We start from the raw sequence: 25,954 nt of genomic DNA, 5'->3' as shown, positions 1-25,954 counted from the left end.
TGAATGTTAAGGCCTAAATGCAATGAACAAAAGTAAAAAGCTGAAGTTGAAATACAAACAAACTACACAATCACTAAGCTTCTGACAACTGTTTTGATTTTATTTAAAAATCTACAAGTTGGAAAGTTTGAGTTAGAATAGCATGAGTATAAACACAACAAGGCTTTAGTGATTACATGAGCTTCCATGCTTGGTGTGATGTTTAATGTCATGTCCCTGAGAGCCTCTGCAGTCCCCATTTAGCCACTTGTTAGCAACCACTTTATCAAAGCATGTTTTAAAAAAAATATTTACAAGTGATGCCTTTTATATTGTATAATAAAATTAGAAAATATCTTGAGCTTGTGTTCACCACAGACTTTAATTCAGGCATTTAACTAAAAACCCATAAAAAAAAATTTTTTTTGGGACAACTCAAGCAAAAGTTCAAAAATGCTAACTCAAAAGGAAGGGCAGCTTTCCTCCTGGTGGCATGTATGACCTTATCACTGAAGATACTAATCTAACTGATATAGATCATACTTGTCAGATTAATCACAGAACATCAGACCAGAGAAAAGACAGACTCCACCCTGATGATTACCACCCAGAGGAAGGAAGTCTATAAGAGGTTTCATCCAGACTAGCCTAGACCTGATCTACATCAATCAATTTCTGGTAAGATGGTGAGATGAAACTCATTTCTCAGATTTGGTATTCCACTTGAGATGTGCTTTAAGTTTCATATAATTGCACTGGAATTATGCAACATTGTGCAAATAAACCTTTATCAGTTTATCAGTTCTTTTCCCAGAAGTGAGAAAATTTCATGTGTGGATCCTTAGGGGCAGAGAACCGGACACCTTTAAAAATATGTAGTCTGGTTGGCCTTTGATACAGAACCGCCCAGGGGAGAGGACAAGCCCAACATGCTGAGTCTGAATGCTTTGAAGTAGCATTTCAGATCAGTCAGCCCTCCAGACCCGAGAGCTCAAAGCTCAGAGCCGAACACTGGGCCACAAAGGGTCATACTGATGGAGGTAGACTAGAGGCTCACATGTGCCCTTGAAGGGCTAAGGCTGTCAACAAAATTCTTTTTATGGAAAAGGGGTTGTTACTTTGGCAGCACTGGTTTCTCTACAGTGAAGTAACAGCCTAAAGAAAACAAGTATAGTGTAAAAATAGAAATGATGGAGGAGAGACTTGACACAAATGGAAGGCAAACAAGAAAATGTGTTAAATATTCAAAATGTCTATATTTGTACCAGTGTACTTTTTTTTAAACTGTTAAACTATTCATGTGGAAAAAGTTCTTGAACGCTACTGGCATGCCAACTGTTATTGTAATGATGAATAATTGCTAATGTTTTCATCCTATGCAGCAATCTCAATTTACTTACTTAAATAGAGTTTTGTTTGTTTGTTGCTGTTAGTTCAATTTACATCTGTGAGCTTGTGTTAATTTGCAGTAACCCAATTGTATAAGTTTATACATGACTGTTCAAAAGTTTGGGGTCGGAAAAACTTTTTAATATTGTTACAATTTAAAATAACTGTTTTCTGATTTATTATACTTTAAAATGTAATTTATTTAAGGCAAGGCTGAATTGTCATCAGTGATTACTCCAGCCTTCAGAGTCACATGATCCTTCAAAAATGCTTAGTCTAATATGCTGATTTGGTGCTTAAGAAACATCTATTATTATTAATTTTGAAAACATTTTTCCAAGATTTGTGATGAATAGAAAGTTCAAAAGAACAGAATTTATAATAATCAACGGTAAGACAGGATTAAAATATTATGTAGCATTCTAAATTGTCTTCATCACTTCTGATCTGTTAAAGGGTTAGTTCACCCAAAAATGAAATTTCTGTCATTAATTACTCACCCTCATGTCGCTCCACACCCGCAAGACCTTCGTTCATCTTCGAAACACAAATTAAGATATTTTTGATGAAATCCAAGAGGTTTTTTTTTTGTTCAACCTTAATGTTATGAAGCGACAAGAATACTTTCTATAAAAACAAAACAATTTCTTCTCTACCCTGTAATAAAGTTGTTATTTTTGTTTTTGAGCACAAAGTATTCTCGTCACTTCATAACATTAAGGTTGAACCACTGCAGTCACGTTGACTTTCTGGACCTTGAATGACAGTAATTATGTTGCCTTCTATTGGGGATTTTAAAAAAAAACTCTTGGATTTCATCAAAAATATCTTAATTTGTGTTCCGAGTTCTTATGGGTGTGGAACAACACAAGGGTGAGTATTTAATGACGTTTCATTAATCATTAATGACTCAATTTCATTTTTGGGTAAACTAACCCTTTAATGTGCCCTTAAAAAAAAAAAAAAATCATATGAACCCAAACTTCTGAATGGTAGTCTACATAAATTGTGTTAAGTAATATTAACTGTTGATAAATCAACAGCATTGTAACATTACATCCAATATAGCAATATTTTAATCACATATTATCCAGCATTACCATGCTCCTTAAAAGATCATGCTGAAAAAGGCATCACAAAAAAAAAAAAAAAGTGGAAAAGTGAGGGGTCACAGACAGACAAAGGCATAGAAAGAAGAAGTTTTTCCTCAATGGAGGCAATGAGCTGCAGAATTGGATTAAGGAGACATGTGAGTCACGAGAACATGGCAACAATTAGACGAAGACAGACAGCATTAGAAAACTTCATGAAGTCTGTGTGGTTGGGCAGTGGAAGAGGTGGAGTGGACATATAATGATGAGACATTAATGGCCAAAACTGTATACTGTAATAAAAACACACCAGTCAAAGACTTGGGAAAACACTGCCAATGTTTTACATTTAGTGATGGATTTAGGACTTCTGCTGCTCTGATGGCTTTAGGGCTCTCACAAATAAACTGAAGCATCAGTCAGAATGAGAGGTTTAATTGTTTTCATAGTCTGCCTCACTGTGTCTGAGCATGCAGTAAGAATGCTTTACAGGCTGCCAGTTAAAAAAAAAAAAAAAAAAAAAAAAAAAAAAAAATAGTATTTACTGTGCTATAAAACTAAAATAAAAATTAAACCTAAATTGTCATTAGTCTATGAACTAAACTAAAATTCCATGAAAACTGAAAACATAAAATTAAAATAAAAACTATAATTGTATTTAAATACTAAAATAGTCCTGATCAGGCTGTTAAAGTTTATTTTATGATAGCAACTGGCTAGATATACATTATCCCTTACTTATTACAAAAGGCAATTATTATGATACTATTAATGTTAGTGTAATAATAAACATAACTACTTTTATTATTAAGTGTTTGGATTATATATCAATATGCATAAGCAAAAATATATTGGTATATATTTGTACCATTCACAATTTGTACTTTAAAACACAAGAGCCATCACCACTCCTGACTGTATATAAACACCCACCACATTCCACATGTCCTTGCATTTGCACAACAGTGAGCAAACTTTAAAAATTCATGGCTATTTAAAAGTAAACTGATGTTTCCTGGGACACCATCAAGCTTAATATAGGATTAGATCAATGTGTTATGTATGGGACATTTTAGTAGTCTCTAGGGGCTTGAATCCACTTCTGTGAAAGGAATCTAAGCTAAACTTTAGAATCTGGGCTAGTGCCTCTGTATCTAAGGCCCGTGTTTTTCCACAGCTCCTCACCCAAAACAGCTCTGCCCTATTGTGCGAGCCCATTGAAATGCAACGTCCGACTCCTCTGAGGGTTCAGTGGAGGACTGTTAGTGATACAAGGGATTGTGTTTGGGTTGTGCCCCCCTTTCTAAAGGAATGATTGGCACTTGGGTACGGTGTGACAAATTTCCCTCGTGGACGAGACAAAAAGACCCCAGCCTATTGGAGCAGCCAGAGAAATTTGGGTTGCTCAATTCATTGTGGTTATTGAGTTCTACCTTTCCACTATTCCTTTACAATCCTTCTCAACATTCAATTAGGCAGAATGGGAATGGTAGAGGAGAGACTGGAGAGCTCTGCTTAAATCCTCAAGGGTCAGATCACTGCATGGTGACATGTACCAAGTAGTCCTATAGACGTTTTACAATGTCCGTCTAATTAAGTATGGGAGATCCAACCATGACAATATACACCATCACCATGTGAACACTGAAAAGCAAAAGCATTCTTTCAGAGTAACCGTTAATTATACAAGCACTGTTGGATACAACATGTGGTCTTGATTGCTTTTGTAGTCTGCGTGCTATGATACTGTAATATTTAGTTAATTTGAGAGGGCTCTCTAAGCAGTTTCATCTATTTCACTCTAAACAGAGAGCGAGTCTGCTGTGGCTGACACAGCATAAAGGTATGAGAGTGCAGAGAACGGCATGTTATTCATATCCTGCATGTTATCACTGAGCAATTAACACATCATCTATAACACAGGAAGTGCTAAACAATATGCCTGAAAGTGTGTGATAGTATTTCAGCCAAGTTCCTTGGACCTGTTGAAAATCACTGCATTGCCAATTATCTGTAAATGGCCAGAATCTGTGCGTAGGGAGTGTCTGAAATCTTCCTGTCAATGCATTTAGTTTTCAAAGTTATTCCTGACTCAAATAATAGATCTTCTGGTGTTAATTAATATGGCCAAATTTATGACTTGAGTTGGAATGAAAAAAAGTCATGCTCTGAAATAAACATTTCACATTATTTCCATGAACTGCTGCATTTCCCTGTCACTGTCTTTCACTTCCTTAAGAATAGTGAAAGAAAATATGTTGCTTTCACTTCCAGGGCATTATATACAGGTCAACAAAGGCCAAATGAAAAAAAATAATAATAATAATAATAATTCAAACTGTGTGTAAACGTGATCTGAGCACTTAGGAAGACTGAAACGTCTAAGCTTTTAGGTCACTTTCTCTACATCCTCATTAAAAGTACGACTACCATCAGTTCCCTTTCAGTAGTATGAGGCTACAGGATACAGGATACAGCACCCTGTGCTCAATCCAAGAGGTATAAATAAGATTTGAGCTCCTTGCCACAGACCTCAAACACTCAGGTTGCAGAATCTGCTGTCATCCATTTGTAAAAGGCACAAGCATTATTTGATAAAATATAAAAGTACTAACCGTGTCACCAATTTTGAGGTCAGCACACTTGCGGAGGCCGGTCAGGGGCTGGCCGTCTTGGCAGGTGGCAGTGAAGGCCAGACTGAGATCTTCAGGATGGTCCCACACGCTCAGCTCAACTTTTGACCTGATGTTCTACATGAAAAAAAAAAAAAATGAAAACAAAAATCAAGCACAAAGCAGTTCACAACATTCACTAGTAACAGTTTTAAATGTAATGGAGATGTTCCAAAATTACATACTTGGTTTCTATAATACTTAAGCACCAAAAAGTAAAACCACAAACATTTAATCATATTCTTGGACCACATACTACCACTGAAAACAACACCAAAAAAGATAATATCCATGACAGCAATCATAGTCTTCTTGGGTGTTTTGGCATATTTTGGTGTAAACTGACAATCAAGAGAGATTGTCACACACACACAGCACTTCAGCCAAAGAACATCTTTCAAGTTCATTTCTTGGACCACAGCAGCGATCTTCCAATACAGCAACAAACACAGTATCAGATTTTCATTAGCCAGAAATATCAGACTACAAAGCTTACTGTGTGAACTAAAGCATACACATGGACGAGCCCATCAAATGTTCTGCACTGACAAAAACAGGAAATTCCTAATCTTATGTAATCATGTGATCACACAGTGAAGACACAGCAAAAGAGCAAAGGTTTTCTAAATTAGAGAACACAACATCATCTGTTCATAATTCAACTCAATTTCTAACCATTTATTAACTGAAAGGGGTAATTAATGTGGTTGCCAATTAAGTTGGAGTCAATTTACATAGAAAACTTTAGGTGAGTGATGGTTATTTAGTACTGTGCCGTTGTGTTGATAAAACTGTTGCCTGACCCTGAAGTGTTGACCACATTGCCTGAAAATGAACAGTGCGTTCATAATGGGCTGTCACTATACATCACAGCCTCAAAGCTGAACCTTAAAATACACATACTACACTCTTGACAGAGGGAACAAAAGCATGAAGGGGTCAGTCTTGGGGTCATCAAGAGCGTTTTCTTTTATGTGCACCTGTGTTTCAAATGGAACTATACAGGGGTGCAGGAAGATGTATTGGGTTAGAAAAAAAAAAAAAATATATATATAAAAACACTTGTGCCTGCCTTACATACTTGCACTTCAGAGAGGAGTGCAGAGAAAAACCCTGCCAGTAGGTGGCGGCAAGTCACTCGCTGTGTCAGAAATCAAATACTTCCCTACTATATAGTATGCAAAAAAAAAAAAAAAACAGTATGCCAACAGAGTAGTTTATCTGAATGCATAGTATTAAAAAAAAACAGTAATACGCCTGGCGAGATACTGAAGTGCGCATTTGATAGACACTTTAACTATCCCATGAGGGCACGGGAGAGGACTTATGAATGGCAGTGAAGCAACACAAGTGATGCTGGTAGGTCACGTGACAGTAACAACATGGTAGATGTAGTACATCCAAATTTCATTCATACTACCCACATTCATACTATATAGAATGTACTTTAACGGTCGCGAAGTAAGTTCAAATTCAAATGTAGTACCTACTAAAACAGTACACGATTTCGGACGTAGAAACTGTCTTAATGAGCAAGTCACTGAATAATTCTGTCAATTCAATTCGTTCACAAACATTGCGTTGCATTTATAAACCTGTGAAAACAAGGAGTACTTCCCAAGCCCATGGGACTATAAAAATTCACCCACAGTACAAGACGCTGATAAGAACAACTTACATTGTATGCGTTCACAATTAGCTGAATAATGTTTTTGGAGTCTTGGTCCAAAATTTCCACTGTAGTCCCAGGGATCAATGCAGTGAGATTCTATGGGTACAAAGACATTAAGAACACATTAAACAAAACAAAAACAGCTCAACACTGATCAAAATGGCTTATGATGAATGAGAGGTACCTTGTAAAGAACATAGTGTCTTTTGGTCACTGCAAAGATGAGGAAAATATTGTTTTCAGCCAGTTTCTCTCCAAGAAGAGCGAGTGAAGGGTAGTCCTGTAGAGAGACGCCACATGTCCATATATCAGTAAAATACATTCAAGCAATCCCTCACTCCCTGCAGCACTCTTTCTGTCAGGAAGTTTGCAAAAGGAAGTCATTGCTCTTGTGATTCCCCTCCACGGTTTCCGTTATCTTTCCCACCCATTTCCTCTGAATACAGCTACAGGCGTTCTCTGCTACTAACCTGTCAGAGAATCCAGGGAGTTCGTGCTCAATCTCTTTAACCAATGATCAGTGATGTGTTAAGCACATTTGAGTAAAGTTTCCTTACAGAACAAGATGGATGTGTGTGTAATATATATATATATATATTAAATCCTAGTTTGCAGTAGAAGGCACACACTGCTTTTGTTTGTTTTCCTTCTGGCTGAGCGATCTCTCTCTCACATTCAAAACTCAGCTGCTTTGGATGGAGCCCAAACTGCTAAACGAGCACCGCATCTGTTCTTGCACTTTGACATAGATGATTGGGGGGGGGGACATTTTATCCAGTTCAAACCATAGGAAGAAAAAAAAAAGAAAAAAAAAAAAGAAAAAAAAAAAGTTATGAATACCCAAGAGACATCACATGGTCAAATCAGAAGGAAACAATAAGAGCACAAAAGCTTCCCATTAAAACTGAATTATCTGCAAATGCCTTGGAAGGTTTCTTGATGTTGTTCAGCAGACACACATACCTGCTGAGGTTTTAACCAAGCATTTCAGACAATCATTATGTGTTATCGTCAAGCATTTTTAGCTGGTGGGAGTTAAGGGCAAGCAATTAGACATTAAGTATGTTTAAATAAAACAAAAGCTCATCCAGACAGTCTGCAGTTCATTTACCCAGAGCAAATGAACATGTAGTCTTCACATTTGAAGACTGAACATTTGTTAAATCATTTAAAATTAAATTTGACTTTCAAGGTATAAAAGCTTTACCATCTTTGTTGCAGCGCTGTACTCGTTCTTGTCGTTCAGGTGACACTGTCCATCGTGAGGATGCACTAGACCACCGAGCTTGCCATCCAAAGCCAAGTGAGGGACGTCATCGGTGGCAAACACCAGGAGATGATAGGCTTCTTTCCTCCAGCCAATCTTCTCCTGCCACAATGAGACCAAACTCTTATTTATACCAGCATATATCTTTTTGCATCTGTATACCATGTTCATTTAATTGTTATACTGTGATTTTTATTTTAATAATTATTAGTTTGTTGTTGTTAGTTGCACATTTATAGTTGATGGATCAGTTCAGTTATATTACAGTTGCCAGAATATGTATCAACATATGGACATTATCAGAGTTTTTCAAATCAAACATGCATGAGAGATATTTTTAAACAAATGTGTTTCTCACAGGTGGTCATCCAATTTACAATTTGTATATTCACCGATCAGGCATAACATTATGACCACCTTCCTAATATTGTGTTGGTCCCACTTTTGCTGCCAAAACAGCCCTGACCTGTCGAGGCATGGACTCCTCTAGACCCCTGAAGGTATGCTGTGGTATCTGGCACCAACATGTTTGATCCTTTAAGATCCTGTAAGTTGCGAGGTGAGGCCTCCATGGATCAGACTTGTTTGTTCTGCACATCCCACAGATGCTTGATTGGATTGAAATCTGAGGAATTTGGAGGCCAAGTCAACACCTCAAACTCGTTGTTGTGCTCCTCAAACCATTCCTGAACCATTTTTGCTTTGTGGCAGGGCGCATTACCCTGCTTAAAGAGGCCACAGCCACCAGGGAATACAGTTTCCATGAAGGGGTGTACATAGTCTGCAACAATGCTTAGGTAGGTGGTATGTGTCAAAGTAACATCCACATGGATGGCAGGACCCAAGGTTTCCCAGCAGAACATTGCCCAAAGCATCACACTGCCTCCGCCGGCTTGCCTTCTTCCCATAGTGCATCCAGGTGCCATGTGTTCCCCAGGTAATGGGCATGGGCCAGGAACCTGGGAACACCTCACAAGATCTGCAGTTTTGGAGATGCTCTGACCCAGTCGTCTAGCCATCACAATTTGGCCCTTGTCAAACTCGCTCAAATCATTACGCTTGCATTAAGAAATTAATGCAAAAGGGGGTTTTAAATTGGTGAACAGCCACAGTTTACAGATTCATATATAATATTTTTAACCTAAAATCTAGATTCAAAAAGGACTACTCAAATACCAGACAACACCTGCTAACCTAGTGCTTTACATGGCTTAATAGCTAAAAACAGGATGTTCAGGCAAGAACTGAGAAACACATGGCAAATTCAACACACAATATCTCACTAGTCTCACAAACAAGAACTAGCACTGAAATAACTTGCATAGCGGATAAATGGGCAAGGTTCTCCTCTTTCATTCAGTGTAAACCGCAGTCTCTTTCTCTCATGCATGCTGTGATTGTGCCTTTCATGCCAAAGCAAATATTTTTACAGCCTATGATGTCAGGCAATATTTGCGTGTCTCTTTTAGGACTCAGACACCTGTATCTCTTATGAGAAAACTCAGAAAGCAAAGCAAAAAAAAGGATATCTGAAGTCAAGATATTCTCCCTTTTCATTAAACCTTGCTGGACAGGCTTGCTGTCTCTATAGGGAGTTGAAGGAGTCAAAGAAGCTTAATGATGATGAAGCAGCAAAATAACCAGTCCTGAGTGACTGCTTACCTTGCAAACTGCAGCCTGCAGAATGGCATCAAACCCCCCCTCTGGTGCATCTCTGTTACGCGACACCATCTGCTTCTGCACTTCTTCGTTGAAACGATCAACCTTGTCCGTAAGAGACAAGAGGTGACGAAAGCCAAATGTGGGGACACAGTTTGGGAACAACTTATATCTGTAATAAGAGAGGAACGATAAAGCTTAAACAGCAATACATAAAACAAAACTTAATTGAATCCTAATATTTTGTTTTTTTTATATATCATATAGGGCTGGGTAAAAATATCGATTTCTCGATTTTAATTGATTCTCATTTTTACGAACCGATATCGATTCTTAAATCCCAAGAATCGATTAGTCTTGTCTGTTTTCAGTTGATGAATGAACAGAACATGTAACGCGCCTCCCATCCAATAAATCGCAATAATCTTTGCGCTTTGTTACTTTTGATATGAAGCAAAGTCTCAGATTTCAAATGACGTGCATCTTATTATGAGATTCAAAAAATAAATACCATTTTGGCGCTGTTTAATGTGGCGTGACAGATCGCTTTAGCGCCTCAGTTAAAGAGAAGCGGCAGCATGGAGCGTATGTGAACATCCTCTTCTCCGCTTTAATACCAGTTACAGCGTGAAATAAACATGACTAAACATCTGAAGGTATGTTAAAATATACAGTACAACTTACCGAAATCCGTATCATGTCTTGAGTAAAAGCTCTATCAGTGTTTCAAACTCGGAAAGACACAATGTCACGTAACGTCACATTTACCTCAGAAAAACATATTCAGTGACCATAAACTCATTAGTCAGCTAGAAAAGCGAACTCTAGAAAGCAACATTCTGATAAATATAGCTATGCACCGTTACATATTCATTATAATGTTCAATATTTAGTGCATGTTTAAATAAACCAGTTAGCCTATGACAGCCACGATTTAAATGTTTATATTTAAACGCGAATTGGAGTAAAAATATGATTAGCCTATGTAATTCTAAACTTTATTTATTATAAAAAAAAAAAAACATAACTGAGTGTAATTTAAGTGTTTGTATATAAATAAGTTAATTTTAACCTTCAATTTATAGTAAAGTAGTACCAACTGACTCCCATGTGTAGTTTACAGCATTAGTTTTTCCTCTAGAAAATTTGCCATGTACTCTATATACTACATCGAAAATAATCGATATCGAATCGAATCAAAATCGTAATCGAATCGCAAGCATGTGAATAGAAATCGAATCATGAAAATTGTTTCAATACCCAGCCCTAATATCATACTATATATTCAAAATTCAGAAGAAAAAAAAAGATGCACATAATATTAGCATGTTCAAACAGAGTAAATAGTCTTTAAGTGCATTCAATGAATGAATTTAATATACTAAAAAAAAAAAAAAAAAAAAAAAAAAATCTACTTTTTAAATTTTATTTTAACAGAAATTTTAATTGACGCTATGTTAAAATCTATATTTTATATATAACCTATTTTATTATTTAGTATTATTACTTTTTTAAACATTCAAATAATATTAAACATTAATTATTATATTAAAATATTATTTTTAAGTGCAGGAAAGGGCAAAGTGACATGTACTATAGTTGCAGCAGAACAAGGGACATGCCCTGTCATTTGTCCCTATGATTTCTGTTGTGGTACAGTGAGCATTCAAGAGGACTGAATGCATAACCTACATGGTCACTGATGCATGATGGGCTGTGGGCTGCATGGAGTAATAGCTTCTCTGGGGGTACTGGCTGTACTGGCTTTGCAACCTCAATCTGCTCGGTTACATATTACCATTATTTTACACTGAATCAGAATCAGAATGATAACCACCAGTGATAGCAGTCACTTTCACCAGTGATTTTTTTTTAAAGGTTTCCCTGAACTAGATTAAGTTTAGACTTTTGAGTGTGACAAGACTTTGGATAACAAGTCCCAAATTGTGGCATGCCAAGTGCTTTTGGATTTCTAATGATGCACTTTTCTCCAAGACGAGGCTACGCCAAAGCAGGGGTATTTTGGTAATACAAGGGAAATAAATTAAGACATTTTCAATTCCCCAGATGAGATAGCAGTGTGTCCAAACTGTTCTCACTAACAAGTAGCCGTTCCTTCCATTCAGTTTCTTTCATTGCATAACAAAGGCAATTACAGGGCAAAAGGTGTAATCGAGTCTTTTCTGCATTTGTATTCAGGCATTAGGAAAGACAATCCCAAACCTGTTTTACAGCTCACCACAGATCTGAGATCAGAGACATCTCTTTCTTACCCATTGCAGGGGTTGTCCTGGTACTTGGGGGCTGTGTAGGAGAAGGGTGAGATGTTCTTATCCACAAAGGAGCCAAAACCAAGGCGGAAGTTACTTGTGAGCTTCCTCATTTCCTCAGCCAGTTTGGTGCCCAGGTTGCGGATTGTGTCCAGATCGTCCTTCATGGAGAGCGAGAGGTCCATCAGGTAGTACAAATCAACGGGGTAGTCTTCCACAGGACGCACTTGTACCTCAAATGAAGTCTGATCACCTGAAGAATGGAAGTAAGAGTCATTATATTAACATTTAAATTGATCTAAAATTTTTCTTCTCTAAATCTATCAGCCGATGCATACCAGGCCTTAAGCTGAGAGAGATCTTCTGTGGGTATATCTGGATGACATCATACTGGGTCACCCCAGAACCTTTGGAGCTCAGGGGTTTGCTCCGCAACAGAGAGCTGCCACTCCTGGGATTCTCTATAAAAGGAGCATCGCATCCTCTTTTCAATAAGTTTTGGCTAAAGTCACATCGTGAGGTGAGTGTTCTGGCGCGTCCAAAGTCCTGAATCAGGGGGAAAAAAAGATCACTGTGGTAAGCAATGTGAGGAAACCATTAAATAAATGAGCAAACCCACAAATGCAGGGAAATAGAGCACTAATGCTCTTAGTAAAGTGTTGACAGGTCAAGTGTATTAAAATGAATAAATCAGTGGCCAGTCTGCCTACACAACATTTGAATGGGTCTATGATGCCTATAATACTGTCTAGGTAGGCTGCCCAGTAGGTTTTGAGACACAGCCACACTCAAAAATCAACTGTCAATCAGTGTCTCGCGGGAACGCGGGCGCACGCACCTCTTGCGCGCACCAGGCGCAGCTCGGGTGAGTGAGGAAACATTCTTCACAAGATGTGGCGCTGCCGCTCATGCAAACATTAAGACCTAGAAAAAAAGAAAGCCCAGTTCAAGTCAAATAGGAATTATGAAAATGTACATTTATTCACTTAGCAGATTTTTTTTTTCTTTTTTATCTACAGACACAACAGAGTCGCAATATAAAGGAATTGCTCAAAGTAACTAGGGATAAACTGACCCCTCATTATCATAATGGAGAAATAAAAACAAATATTTGAATAAATAAAATTATTACAGAAACTAGTTAGCAAATCCGTAAATTAATAAAAAAATACAATTTATTCATGCATTTATCATTTATCATTTACGTTCACAATATTCACATCTAATTATTTATTCATACTAAGTTGATATGTATTAAATTATTTTTCGTATTTGGTCCTCCAGATTAGAGATGTACGATTTTACATCTCTTTGTTTCATTTCTTTTAGTTTTTATCTAAACGATAGTCAAGGCTTTTGAGTTAAATACAGACGACATCGTCCTTTCACTAAACACTGCACTTATACTTACCATTGACGCTGTGAATAAATATTTCCAAGACTATGTAAACTAGAAGAGCCGGGTGACGTGTAAATGGGCAGAGTTTCCACATTATTCCTTGCAAAATCAAAACCCCGTTCAACATCAAAGGAGGTTTTTTTTTTGTACAATTGTATAAAAAGATTGTTTTATTTTATATCGTGAGTGGCTGAGATCTTCTCTTTGTCCATCCTCTCCACATCACAGCGGAACATACATGACTGAAGTCGGCGTCCAGTGCAGATAACTGCATTGGTAAACACATGAGTGAAATCCGAGGCGTGATACTGCAACTCTAAACAATAATCCACATTCGAAGTTATTTCTGTCGCGCTCTGCCTGAGGTCCACTGCAATAATTCAGCCTGCACTGCATCCATACTATGTTTTAAATCTTCAGTCGCAAGAACATTTAAACTTCCTGAACAGGCTGTTTTTATCCATCCTCCGGCTGTTTTCGGCGTGGAAGTTCAATAGTTGACTACCTACCGCGTCCCTCACATTACTTAAAACTCCGCCCATTAGAGACGAGACGGGACGGTTTTTTTCCAATCAGTTTTCAGACAAGCCCCGCCTTCTGCAACTGGGATTGGCTAGTAGGGAAACTTCCACGCATGCTGCGATTGGACAGTTAACAGGTCATTCAATTTTCGTTACCAATCAAAGAAAATAACAATCAGGCGAAGGACGGGATAGTCATGTATGAGGGGAAAACGAGAAAGCGCCATAAAAGAACATTTAACTCTTTATTTAGTTGGTGATTCTTTAACTTATGAAATTAGATTTTGTAAGTATTTTTAATACGTTAGTAGTACATTAAATATCTAAGTCCTTTAAGATCTGGCTTGGAAAGTTCATCCAGCCAGCGGAGTCAGCAGCCATGTGACCATCACTAATTACACCGCCACCTGTTCCACAGTAAGAGCTGTGGAAGTAGTATTAGGTAGCTCAAAGAATATAAAGTTGTTCTGGTTAACCTGAGCTGACAGGAGTGATAAAATGGGTCCCTTTGCCACTAACCATTTTTACAATTGCAAAACGGCCTTGAACGCCTGGCTTGAAATATTCAAATTTAAATGGTGTAGCTCTACACTGGGCCTGGGTTTGCACTAATCAAATCATTAAAAGAATGAACAAGAAAACAGTTTTATTTATGAAACACAAGGAAATTATATATTATATATATATATATATATATATATATATATATATATATATATATATATATATATATATATGCAGTTATCATAACTCTGGTAATATCAGAACAAAAAAAAAAACTGAAATTCAAAAACTCTTAATTTCCACTATTGTTTAACTTAGAGGAAGTGTTACTAACAACGAATTACAACGAAATGGTTGTACATAACATAAAACGAATTACAACGAAATGGTTGTACATAACATATAACTGTCAGCTGAAATCCAGTCATACTGGTCAGGGAACTATTTACGAAACTTTAACCGCTGCTTAAAACAACACAAACTCAAAAACACGTGGGGGTAGAGGCCTGTGTGAGAAGCTCAGAAGTCATATCCACTATAGATCTCAATGGAAGGCCACTGAGGAAGCCCTGATGCTTGGCCCGCAGATCCAGCAGGGCATCCACGATCCTTTGGCGGCCTACGCTTGGGTGGCGCTCCAACAGCCGGGCCATGATTGTGTCAAAGCTTCCCATGGTGGCGTAGTGCTGTGGCACACATGTACCAGAGGCTGTGGGCGAGTCGCACACGTTGGTTAACCTGTCCAAACTACAGCGCGGCCCCTGAGTCAAAAACATACATATGAATGATATTAAGGGTTTGGAATTGAAAATCAAAAGTAGTACAATTTAGAAATATACCAGTGACTGAAAAGTTAATAGTTCTGGACACAGCAAAATTTCTAAAGTGCCTGCCACTCATACTTACTCCATGTGATAAACTGTAGGTTACGCCCTTCGTTTCCAGTCCATCCCCTGCAGTTTCTGAAGTGCTGCAAGACTGATCACTCAGTGTAGGCTCAGCTAAAGCAGGCCGACAGAGTTGCACCACCTGGACAGTGTGACCTTGGAGAGAGCGTCCATTTAGATCTTCAACTGCTGCCTTGGCATCGCTGGGATTCTTGAGATAAACAATAGCTGCCCTACATAAGCACACAAAAGATTGCAGTTCATTAGTGATGATCTCTAATGATGCTTGGAAGCCTGGAACTACAGCATTCAGCATTACTACAAAGTCTGTAGAGATTGATGTAAAATAAAAACTGTGATTTAAAGCATGCCACTGCCAGTTTAAGAACTGTAACCATCACGGTTTGGGTGTAGAGCTGTAATATCATGTAACTGCACAGGTACAATGAGATTGAGTAATCATATTAGTTCAGTAAGAAATGTACACCGGTTTTCCTGCTAGAAACCTTATAAGAGTGTTTAGTGCTCATTTATACTGATACATGTAGTTAAAGGGTTAGTTCACCCAAAAATGAAAATTCTGTCATTAATCATTAATTACTCACCCTCATGTCGTTCCACACCCGTAAGATGCTCGTTCATCTTCGGAACACAAATTAAGATATTTTTGATAAAATCCAATGGCTCAGGGAGGCCTCCATTGCCAGCAAAACAATTGACACTTTAAATGCCCAGAAAGCTACTAAAGACGCATGTATGACACGCAGTTTAAGCCTTTTGAAGAATATGAAAGGCGGTCTGGCGGAAGCTAGATGTTTTACTAACTTTTTAAATATGGATTTTTTTTCCCCTACACAAATCGCTTCGCTTCACTTCAGAAGGCCTTTATTAACCCTCCGGAGCAGTGTGTAATATGTTTATGATGGATGGAGACACTTCTTCAGCTCATACTCATTTGGTAACGCATACTGCCATTATAAAGCTCGGATGCGTCAGGATATTTATTAATATTTCTACGATTGTGTTCATCAGAAAGAAGAAAGTCATATACACCTAGGATGGCTTGAGGGTGAGTAAAGCTTGGGCTAATTTTCATATGACTACAGTTTGATACACGCTCCAAACCACTGATTCGAAACAAAAGATTCGTGAAGCAGTGTTCTGAAATCGCCTATTACTAGATATTGTTGAATAAAGTCGTTATTTGTTTTTTTTTGGAGCACAGAAAGTATTCTCGTCGCTTTATAACATTAAGGTTGAACCACTGTAGTCACATGAACTGTTTTAAATACGTCTTCAGTAGCTTTCTGGGCATTGAAAGTGTTAACTGTTTTGCTGGCAATACAGGCCTCACTGAGCCATCGGATTTTATGAAAAACATCTTAATTTGTGTTCTGAAGATGAATGAAGGTCTTACGGGTGTGGAACGACATGAGGGCGAGTAATTAATCTCAGAATTTTGAGGTGAACTAACCCTTTAAACTAAACGGTTTGCCCACTGAGTAGTCACACAGTTGATAACATTTACTGAGATACAGTGTTCAATCACAGCTTTGGGCATGTGTGGGCTAAATTCAGCATGTAAAGCAAATGCTTACCTCATATTGTTGCTGAAAGTGGAGATGCAGACATTCGTAGCATTGTACTTCTCAAACCAAAGCAGCACTTCATGCTACAGAAAATATAACATTTAGTGGTGTCTGCTGCCCTCTAGGGGCCATAATTAACTTTACTGAAAAGTTTACATTTATGGGCACCCTACCTCAGTGACATTGAGTGGTAAGCATGTAATGCACAAGAGGGAACTTTCTTTTGACTCATCAGTTCCTGTAACAAAGTACATATTATATACACACACACACACACTATATTACAAACAGCAATGAGGCTTTCTTCTAGAACAGTATTTGAGTTTTCAAACTGCGCTTAATTCAAGTATAGACCTTAATGAGTGTTACTGAGAAGAAAGATATTCACTAACCATCACTGTCATAGTTTCAATTAACCTACTACACCTTTTTGCTCCATTTTGTAGTTCATACTTTCCCTCTTTTCATTCTGTTTCTCCATTTTTCCATCTTGATTTGGAGACCCAAGTTCCTCCTCTGCATCAAACCAAGCTTCGCTGGCATTTGGATCCTTGATGGCACCTACCATAGCATGTATATAAAACATTGTAAAACAATTCCGGTTTATTTCCCTTTTTCCATCTGATATTCATACCAGGGGTTGTCGCAGTGGAAGATCCTAGATTCTTGTGTGAAAAGACCTCTTTATCGCTCTTGTTGCCATCACCTTTTGCTGCATCCTATTCAGAGATGACAAATACTGTACTGTTACATTTAGAATAGTCAGACTCAAATATTTCAAGTACAATTGTTGATTCATCACATTTATCAAATGAATGGAAGGATGTAAATGAAGTACCGGAGCAGATTCAGCGTCCTGACAAACTTCAGTGTTCGGTGCTCTTATCTCTTTACTTTCTTCATCCACTCTGTCACCACTTGCAATGGTACTACACAGAACCATAGAATACTTTGCACTTCTGAACACGTATGAGGCCATACACAAACATTAACCTTTTCACATGTATCAAACAGCAAAATTCAGTGTATCAACAGTGTGATGTGCATCACTGCAAAGGCAGACATGCTGATATTATGTGGGGGAAAAAACCACCACAATGGAATGCAGTACAGGACCGAAACAATGTCATTCATACATTTATTCATCTACACTACTGTTCAAAAGTTTGGGGTCTATTTTTAAATGTTTTTGAAGTAGTCTCTTATTCTTACATGTCTGCATGTATTTGTTAAAAAAAAATACAGCAAAACAGTAATCAAGATTCATTTATATTTTACCAATACATTTCCATGACTTTTGAGGCAAATATTAATGATCTACCGTTCAATGAAATGTCTATGTATGTAAAATCCATGTTGAAATTCACCACAGCATCTTAACTAAAATTAATGTCACATGACGAATTTTAAGTACTGTAATTTGTTCAACCAATATTATGAATTAAACATGCATTCTATTATCAGGGTTCCCACTCTTTCATGAACGCCAGATTCAAGGACTTTCAAGGACTACTTTAAGCACCATTTATTTTATATCAAGCACCTATTAAATTCACATCCCAGCATATGGAGCATCATGAAAGACCTCTTAGAGTACTTAAAATTTTAACCCTCCTATTTGCATTTGTATCCATTTTTACCCGGAAGGGGTACAGAATCATTTGTACAAAAATACATAGTTTTTAGTACGAAAAAGAAATTTGGTAAATGTGTTAATAATTATGTTTTGTCATGTTTTCCATTTTCTTAAGTTTTCTTTAATTCTTTCTTTCAATTTAAGGAGATATAAAACACCTTGTGTTTGGGTACAAACTGTAGTCCTACTATACCTGTGTCTATCACAACTGAAGTAATATGAAAGGATATACTGACAACTAAAGCAAAATGGGGCATATGATTTTTTTTTTATGCAATGTTTTTTTTTTTTATACAATGAGGAGAAAGGGCTGGTAGAATGTACGAGAGTAAGCAAGATGGAGTGAGAGAAGCTTGCAGATTTCTTAACCCCAATTATTCCACACTAGTTTTAGTTTTCATTTTTTATGAATCATTACTTGAATAAAATAGATATAGTCACAATTCTGATTCATTTCTCACAATTGTGAGTTTTTATAAGGCAATTCTGACTTTTTTCCTCAAAATTGAGTTTATATCTCACAATTAAGAGAAAAGTCAGAATTTTGAGATAACTCGTTCAACTCGTCTTATAAAGTTCAATTCTGAAGAAAAAAAAAGACTGACCTTTTATATCTCATAATTTTGACTTTATAAGACATAATTGTGACTTTATATCACGCAATTCTGACTTTTTATCTTGCATTTGTGAGTTTATATCTCAATTCTGAGAAAAAAAAAAAAAAAAAGTCAGAATTTTGAGTTTATATTACGCAATTCTGAGGGAAAAAAAAAAAAAAAAAAAAAGTCAGAATTGTGAGATAAAAAGTAACAATTACCTTTATTTTTTTATTCAGTGACAGAAACAAGCTTCATTAGGATAAGGTAATTGGCATAAAAATAATCAATGGTCGCCCAAGGGTGCTATACGTCCACCGTGATCTATCTGAGTGCAAAATGCTGCTTGGGGAAGTTCAAGATACTATAAAACGATGCGCGCCGATACACGTTTTCCGCCCGTAGAAAACAGTTCATTTCGGACAAAGCAAGTGTCTCAGCAACAGAAAACACAGACACTGCTTGTAATATGTTTAAAAATCCCAAAACAAATATTCTTGAAGGACATGTTATAATTTTTTGCTAAATTTAATTCAATCACTTTCAAGGTCCTATGTTTGTTTTCAAGTACTGTCTGAAATTCAAGTACCTTCAAGAAGCGTGGGAACCCTGTATTATACAGATATTTATGAAACATATTTTTATGACTTTTCCCAAAACCTTCCGGTTTTTTGTTTTTCCAAAACTTTTCCAGGCCTGGAAATTTTTATTTTAAAATTCATGACTTTTGCTAGGTTTTTCATGACTTTACCAACCCCATGTAATATTGTGAAATATTATTACTCTTAAAAATAACTGTTTTCTATTTTACTACATTTTAAAATGTAATTTATTCCCATGATGGCAAAGCTGCATTTTCGGCACCCATTATTCCAGTCTTCAGTGTCACATGATCATTCAGAAATCATTCTAATATGCTGTTTTGATGTTCAAGAAACATGTTTTATCAATGTTAAACAGTTGTGCAAATAAATTGTGGAAACAGTGAATAATTTTTTCATGATTCTGATAATTTTTTCATGATACATGGTAGTGTATTCTTCTAGGAGGTTTTGATTTGAAAATCTAGCCAAGAATTGACTGAACCACTCGCCTCCAGCATCCTGGCTGTGAAGTGCAATGTGGCAGCACTATGTTCCAGCATTCCAATTAAGAACTCATACCAGGGAAAGCAGTCAGAAAATGTACAATTTCTGTGAAAAGGTTAGTTTTAATGATATTTATTTGACATGTCATGACCACCTACCTTCCTGGGCTGTCTAAATGGGCCTCAAGCACCTGAAATGAGACCTTATTACCTAATGTTTATCTCTCAGATACAATAAATTTCCAAATTCAAATTCTGTCATACCGATGCTGGGCTGTAGTTTGCCCCTGTAGTTATCTTTTCAGAGTCTACTGACAGGGGCTTAAGGTCATCCAGAGGAGTTCCAGCCAGAATCAGTCTCCTCCTCTCATGGTAATCTTTCTGTAGTGTATTCAGAGTTTCTGCTATGCTGTCCGGCAGTGCCTCAGTACTGAGGTACATACAAAAAAAATAGCTTACCTCAAAGTTAGGATAGAATACCTCAATAGAAAATTGAGTTTGAATTCTTGTAATACAAATTCTTTCTTTGAGTAATATCTCACCCCTGATGAGCACTTTCACCTAGTGGGGAGGTGAAGTAGCGTCTCCAGCAGTGCTGTTGGCACATGACAAACTGAAGAGCGAGAAGACGCAGCTCTGCTCTTCTCACTCGCTGGGCACAGTCACACCCACAGACTCTCCCGCAGTGGTCACCACCAGGACTAAGGCTGAAAAGACACATAAAAACTTGACATTATATTTCTTGACATTTTAAAATCTGTTGTTTCAAAAAAAATAAATAAATAAAAAAAAATAATAATGTTTTGATGCACTACATGGACAAAGACTGGAGCACTGTTTAACAAAGCTAATAACTGTAATAAAAAGTTGTCTTCCTCAAGGGGGCGCTTGAAGTCTCAGAAAGCCAAATCCCCAGGATGTTTAATGTCTTGCTGGAGACATTTTTGCACATAAGTATAATCTTCCTAATTTGTTCATTTCAAGGATTTATACCTTATGTACAAATGGAAATCCTATACAGCAATCACTATAATTTCTAATTTAAAAAAGTAACATTCATCATGACAACAGCTCTCTGAATGCTCTTATGCAGCTTGCTACAATAGTTTGAACAACATTTTACACTTTTACAATAATGACACTGAGAAACATTGATAGCCACTGAATTAAAAATATACTGTGAAAAGTTAAATCAAAAGAATTATTTAAACACTGATCAACACAGATTATAAATTCTCTTTATGAAGTTTTTGAAGCATTAAAGTTTTGGTGGAATGGACTTTCAGTGATGGGGCAGAAATCTCTCAGGATTTATTAATACGACATTTTTGAGTGAAATGACATTTGAGTGAACTAACCCTTTAAACACATTACCTTGCCTTTCTACTTCTTAGCTGTTTCAGCTCATTCTCCGTCTCCTTAAGTTTTATGAATTCCTAGAAGTAAATGATCAGCACATTATTCACAGCTCATTTGAAAAGATCACAACTCCAACCGTTCCATTAGGCATACGAATATGATACCTCTGTGAGGACATCCAAGTCAGACATGCAGACTTCAGTAATAGTGTTCTTTTCAGATGTGGCCATTTGTACAGTTTGTGTATCTTTCTCATGGCTGACAGCTAGAAAGTCAGTGTCAGTGGCAATGTTTTTCACCTGGAAGATCTGACCAACCTCTGTTGCACATGTAGAGGTGAAACAGGCTCTGAAATCACCACAGGCATCTATTATTTGGTCCACAGAAACAGAAGCACCACATTTGGAAGATCCCACATTGATCTCTATCTGTTGCTCATATCTTGAGTCTTGCTTCTTTCGCGGGTCTTCAGGACTGTCTCCTGACTCATCAGCAAGCTCAAAGGAATTGCTGAGACAAGAGAAACAATCAGTAGAGTTTGTAGAAGCGGCATTGGCCATGGAGGCGTCTGACGGTTCATCTGACAGTTCTGTACTGCCTTTGGTGGCCATGATTGAATCATTGTAGCCTGCCTCCGTACTTTGGCTCCCATCACTCCATACGGTGTGGTCTAAGCTGGTGCTACTGAAACTGTAGTATTCTGGCATCACTTCCTGATCCAGTTTGTGGCCATCTGCTTTTTCCATTTGATCATACAATTGGTCTTGGTCATTTTGGATATAGTCATTCCTCTGAACCCGACTCTGCTTATCCAGCTCCGTATCAAGGGAGAAGCTTGCCTGGGCTGTTGTGTCTTGGAAGTGTTTGGTGTCTTCCCTCTTCTCAACTTCCTCCCACAGCCGAGACAGGCACTGGGCATGGGGACACATTCCTTTACTGTACGAAGGAGGATGCGCAGCAGGGCTCCTATCATCATAGCTCTGTCTGGGTCTAGCTTTCTGAGTGTTTAGGGTACTCTGCATGCAACCTAAATTAATATTTTGCTTTGTGACGTCACTTTTGGCAGTTAAGACGTTCAGCTCTTCTTTCACACTGTTTGGCAGCAGCTCAAGTTGTTTCTCATTCTCTAAACAAGAAAGTAATAATCAGTACTCTAGCTGCTAGTGAAGTTTTAAAAGTCTATGGCAGAACTCAAACATGTCATCTTACCTGACACACAGTCTTTGTCCTCTGAAATTGCAACGTGAATGCCGCAACGGCTGCACTTCTTGGTACCAAACTGATAACTGGTCCTACAGTTTTGACACTGAGATGCACCATAAAATTTTGGGTACCTGGAGCTAAAACACAGATATAGATAAATCTATTTCTCTGCCTTCACATAACAGCCACATCTCAAAATTCAATCAAAAACTAATGCTTAGAACCAAGTCCCCATCCTACATTTTTCTTTTCGATAATCTGTAACAATCAGATGTACATCACAAAAATCTGTTGCATGGCATGATATATAGGTTCCATATTGTTTAATGGGCGATATCAGATTTTTTAAATATTTCTATCAGTTGATAATTGTGTTTCTCATTCTATTTTCTTAGATAACCTGCCATCATCTACTGCTCAGTTAATTTTCAAAACATTAATAACACTGTTCAATGCAGAATTTAGCAAATATTAAAATTAATATCTATTCGTCATACTGTATGTTATAATGTTGTGATTCCTAAATTCCTAAATTTAAGTGATCTTTTTTATTTATTTAAACAAAATACAGAATTTTAATATTGGCCATTACTGGTTATCAGCATAACATTAAATAATTGTCTTATCAATATTATCATATTAATATTTTCTATATTGTGATGTACATCCATAGGACAGGACTTGGCTCTATCAATCGGTTGTTGACTGGATGGAGGCAGATCTGAATGCACGTTTGCTTGAACGATTGCGAGGGGCGGGGTTTAAGCAGACTAAATGATTGGAGAAGTCCAGCATGTGTCACCAGAAAGAAGTCTGTCATTTCACTAGAAGACTGAGTTATGACATTTTTGTTCAAAATTATAAGGTTAATATTGACATATGCATGGATGAATCATTCACAATAAAATTAATAGCATGTATTTAGAAAATAGGATGAATTTTCATTTCATGCCGACTTTAATATTGGTGCATCTCTAGCACCAGTTATAAAATGTATTATTATTAACAAAGCATGATGAACCATAAACATAATGGTAACAAAATCATATGAAGTCCAAACTACAGAAAATTAAACTCTCACCTGTTTGATGACATAGTTGTTGGACGGGGAACGCAGTTTCTTCTGACGTTTTCTAAATTAGAATATATTTTTACACACTATACAAAATGCTTGCTCTGACAAAAATATATAGTGTAAGTAATGTTTTACCCACTGAACTCACGTTTTACATAAACATACTTTCTGGTTACTTCAAGTGCAGGGTGTTTCTTCAAAAATGGCAAATACCCTCCCTCTTCTATCAATGAGAAAGCACAATTTCCCAAACATTTCCAAATTTGCCCACACATTTTTAATTATTAATGGCAATTTTATTCTTTCTATGCCCCTACTTTGTATTAAGGTCTTGTCCTCTGCTGTTAAACATTGGAACCATCCAAGCAACTTTGGATCTGTGAGTTCCAGGTAATCATTGGCCAAGACAAGCTCGAACAGTGACCTATAATAAGATGCGCAATTACCTCCCTCAGAGTAACATGGTGAAGGTAGCGGTACCCCAAATTGTATTGATTCAAAGTTCATTGCTTAAAATGCAAGCACACTGATTTGTATGAGTAAGAGATGATCTGTGAAATTTCTTATTAAAAGTTTAATTTTAAACTTTGATCAACCATTGCTTACCTCATCAACAGAAACTTCCTTTCATCATTGACATACAGTGGATCATTGTGAAAGCCTTGAGAGATGTGCAAGCAAAAAGATTATCAATAGAAACGGTTTTCAAAAAGCATAACATATAGGCCTAGCATACTAACTAACCACATAATAATGACGAAGACCCACCTTCTATTAACTACATTTCTGTCAATTAATGGCATCGGACATTACACAACATTTTGTCTAACCTGTTAACATTTAAGATATAAATAACTTGAGTATGCTCGTTAGATCCAGTTTTTGAAGTTTTGTCCGTTGAACATGTTTCCGGGGCGCGCCCTTTACATAGTGTGCGCGCGCACAAAATTGATGGCCGCGCGAATCAATGCCGCGATCGACTCGTATTTATGACAATGTGGTGGCGTTCATGTAATGTGCGTTTAGCTCGTAAATACGATCTTTCCTACATGACTTGAACGCACCAATAAATGGGACAACGATCTCTACTACTGTCATCGAGGTGTATCCACCTTGTTTTCAACGCGATATTAACTTTAAGCCGTTTTCTGTGAATATGCGAGAATTCCCATTCATCAGCCGCTATGGGTAAATTAAAATATGATTAAAACGTTTGCTCAATTCCAAATCAGTATGATTTTATGGGGTTTGAGTTTTCAAAATTAAGAACACTCAAATGCGAGAAGGAAAAGTTGGTAAACCCGCCATTTACTTTGAATAGGATACGGGGTAAAGAGGGCCGTTATGTAACGTTACTACCCAAAATATGCAAATTTTTCAAAGTGACCACAAATGACCAACGTTAATCCGACAGTAATGCTTCTTTGTGCTCGAACTTACCAACAGTCCCGTACAAAGGAATGACTAGCCACATGGCATAACGATCCTCACATGTGATTGAACTCAAAGCCCCAAAGACGTCGACGACAGGTGGAGGAAACCACATTTTTTTAAACACTTAAATTATCCAATTCAAGAAAAAGTCCGTTATACTATGTTTTCACTGGTATTTATCGACAACAAAACAGTTATTAAGAGTATGTCCACCTCAGATAAAGCGCCCTCTTAACAATTAGCCGTAGCTGCAGCTGTGTGATTTATTAATCAACAGGCGCTAGTAAAATGCCGCACGACTGAGAGTAATAATAATTACTGTCATTTGTGTTATTATTACCTAGATGATTTTAACTAGCCATTTTAACGTTCACTGAGAGGTTGTCAAAACAGTTGTGTATGCGTTCTGGCGCTTAAAAAAATCAGCAGGTTAGTAATGGGAAGTATGTATGGCTCATTTCCGTGAATCGGTTCTTTCGAATAGTTTAAAAAAAACCGGTCAAAAACTTAAACGATTCTTTTACGTCTTGACGGAATGCGTCATCAAATGATCCTGGACTATGTTGGCACATATTGCTGTAAAACATTTAGAACATAAATATAATTTACATTACTGAAATTAATTTATATCTCTTGCCTCTGGTTTTATAAAACCGACTTTATGT

The 25,954-nt window shown here is 37.2% G+C and overlaps 2 protein-coding genes across 9 annotated transcripts in view; both read right to left on the bottom strand.

The window, feature by feature from the left end:
- The window catches only part of itgb5 (integrin, beta 5), a 40,899-nt gene extending 26,995 nt beyond the window's left edge, over window positions 1–13,904 (bottom strand). The window contains exons 1-10 of one of the 3 annotated variants that reach the window (XM_051905682.1): window positions 13,582–13,899; window positions 13,411–13,502; window positions 12,838–12,923; window positions 12,338–12,545; window positions 12,003–12,252; window positions 9,733–9,901; window positions 8,011–8,172; window positions 6,988–7,083; window positions 6,810–6,899; window positions 5,075–5,209 (exon numbers count right to left, since the gene is read on the bottom strand). In XM_051905682.1, the coding sequence (XP_051761642.1) occupies window positions 5,075–5,209; window positions 6,810–6,899; window positions 6,988–7,083; window positions 8,011–8,172; window positions 9,733–9,901; window positions 12,003–12,252; window positions 12,338–12,545; window positions 12,838–12,923; window positions 13,411–13,502; window positions 13,582–13,634 (1,341 nt within the window). In that variant the 5' untranslated portion in view covers window positions 13,635–13,899. Of the gene's footprint in view, window positions 1–5,074; window positions 5,210–6,809; window positions 6,900–6,987; window positions 7,084–8,010; window positions 8,173–9,732; window positions 9,902–12,002; window positions 12,253–12,337; window positions 12,546–12,837; window positions 12,924–13,410 lie in introns of all 3 variants that reach the window. The other 2 variants (XM_051905681.1, XM_051905680.1) reach the window with 2 other exon arrangements.
- A 15-nt stretch (window positions 13,905–13,919) lies between these two features.
- Window positions 13,920–25,708, bottom strand: rbm44 (RNA binding motif protein 44). 6 transcript variants are annotated; one of them, XM_051905676.1, is made up of 18 exons: window positions 25,630–25,708; window positions 24,462–24,516; window positions 24,173–24,279; window positions 24,004–24,078; window positions 23,862–23,913; window positions 22,787–22,917; window positions 21,742–22,703; window positions 21,593–21,654; window positions 20,761–20,925; window positions 20,483–20,648; window positions 20,378–20,409; window positions 17,738–17,828; window positions 17,534–17,618; window positions 17,326–17,460; window positions 17,073–17,137; window positions 16,909–16,982; window positions 15,330–15,543; window positions 13,920–15,184 (listed from the first exon to the last, which is right to left on the bottom strand). In XM_051905676.1, the coding sequence occupies exons 2-18, from the start codon at window positions 24,464–24,466 to the stop codon at window positions 14,906–14,908; spliced, it is 2,700 nt and encodes an 899-aa protein (XP_051761636.1). In that variant the 5' UTR covers window positions 24,467–24,516; window positions 25,630–25,708; the 3' UTR covers window positions 13,920–14,905. The 6 variants fall into 6 exon arrangements, with proteins under 6 accessions (XP_051761636.1, XP_051761633.1, XP_051761634.1 ...); XM_051905673.1 differs by lacking the exon at window positions 25,630–25,708 and adding an exon at window positions 25,296–25,613; XM_051905674.1 differs by lacking the exon at window positions 25,630–25,708 and adding an exon at window positions 25,296–25,612 and having other exon boundaries at window positions 17,353–17,460.
- Window positions 25,709–25,954: the final 246 nt, after the last annotated feature.

The sequence above is a fragment of the Ctenopharyngodon idella genome, chromosome 9, assembly GCF_019924925.1.
Source record: "Ctenopharyngodon idella isolate HZGC_01 chromosome 9, HZGC01, whole genome shotgun sequence".
NCBI lineage: Eukaryota > Metazoa > Chordata > Actinopteri > Cypriniformes > Xenocyprididae > Ctenopharyngodon > Ctenopharyngodon idella.
This window is presented reverse-complemented; position numbering and strand designations above follow the sequence as displayed.

What these genes read in the sequence shown, in the direction of transcription:
- rbm44 (XM_051905673.1), bottom strand. Translation starts at nt 25,401, where the DNA reads ATGTGGTTTCCTCCACCTGTCGTCGACGTCTTTGGGGCTTTGAGTTCA. An exon ending in CATTTAGACAGCCCAGGAAG is followed by an intron (nt 17,829 to 20,377) that starts GTAGGTGGTCAT and finishes GGTTCTGTGTAG; the next exon opens with TACCATTGCAAGTGGTGACA. An exon ending in AGGACGCTGAATCTGCTCCG is followed by an intron (nt 17,619 to 17,737) that starts GTACTTCATTTA and finishes ATCTCTGAATAG; the next exon opens with GATGCAGCAAAAGGTGATGG.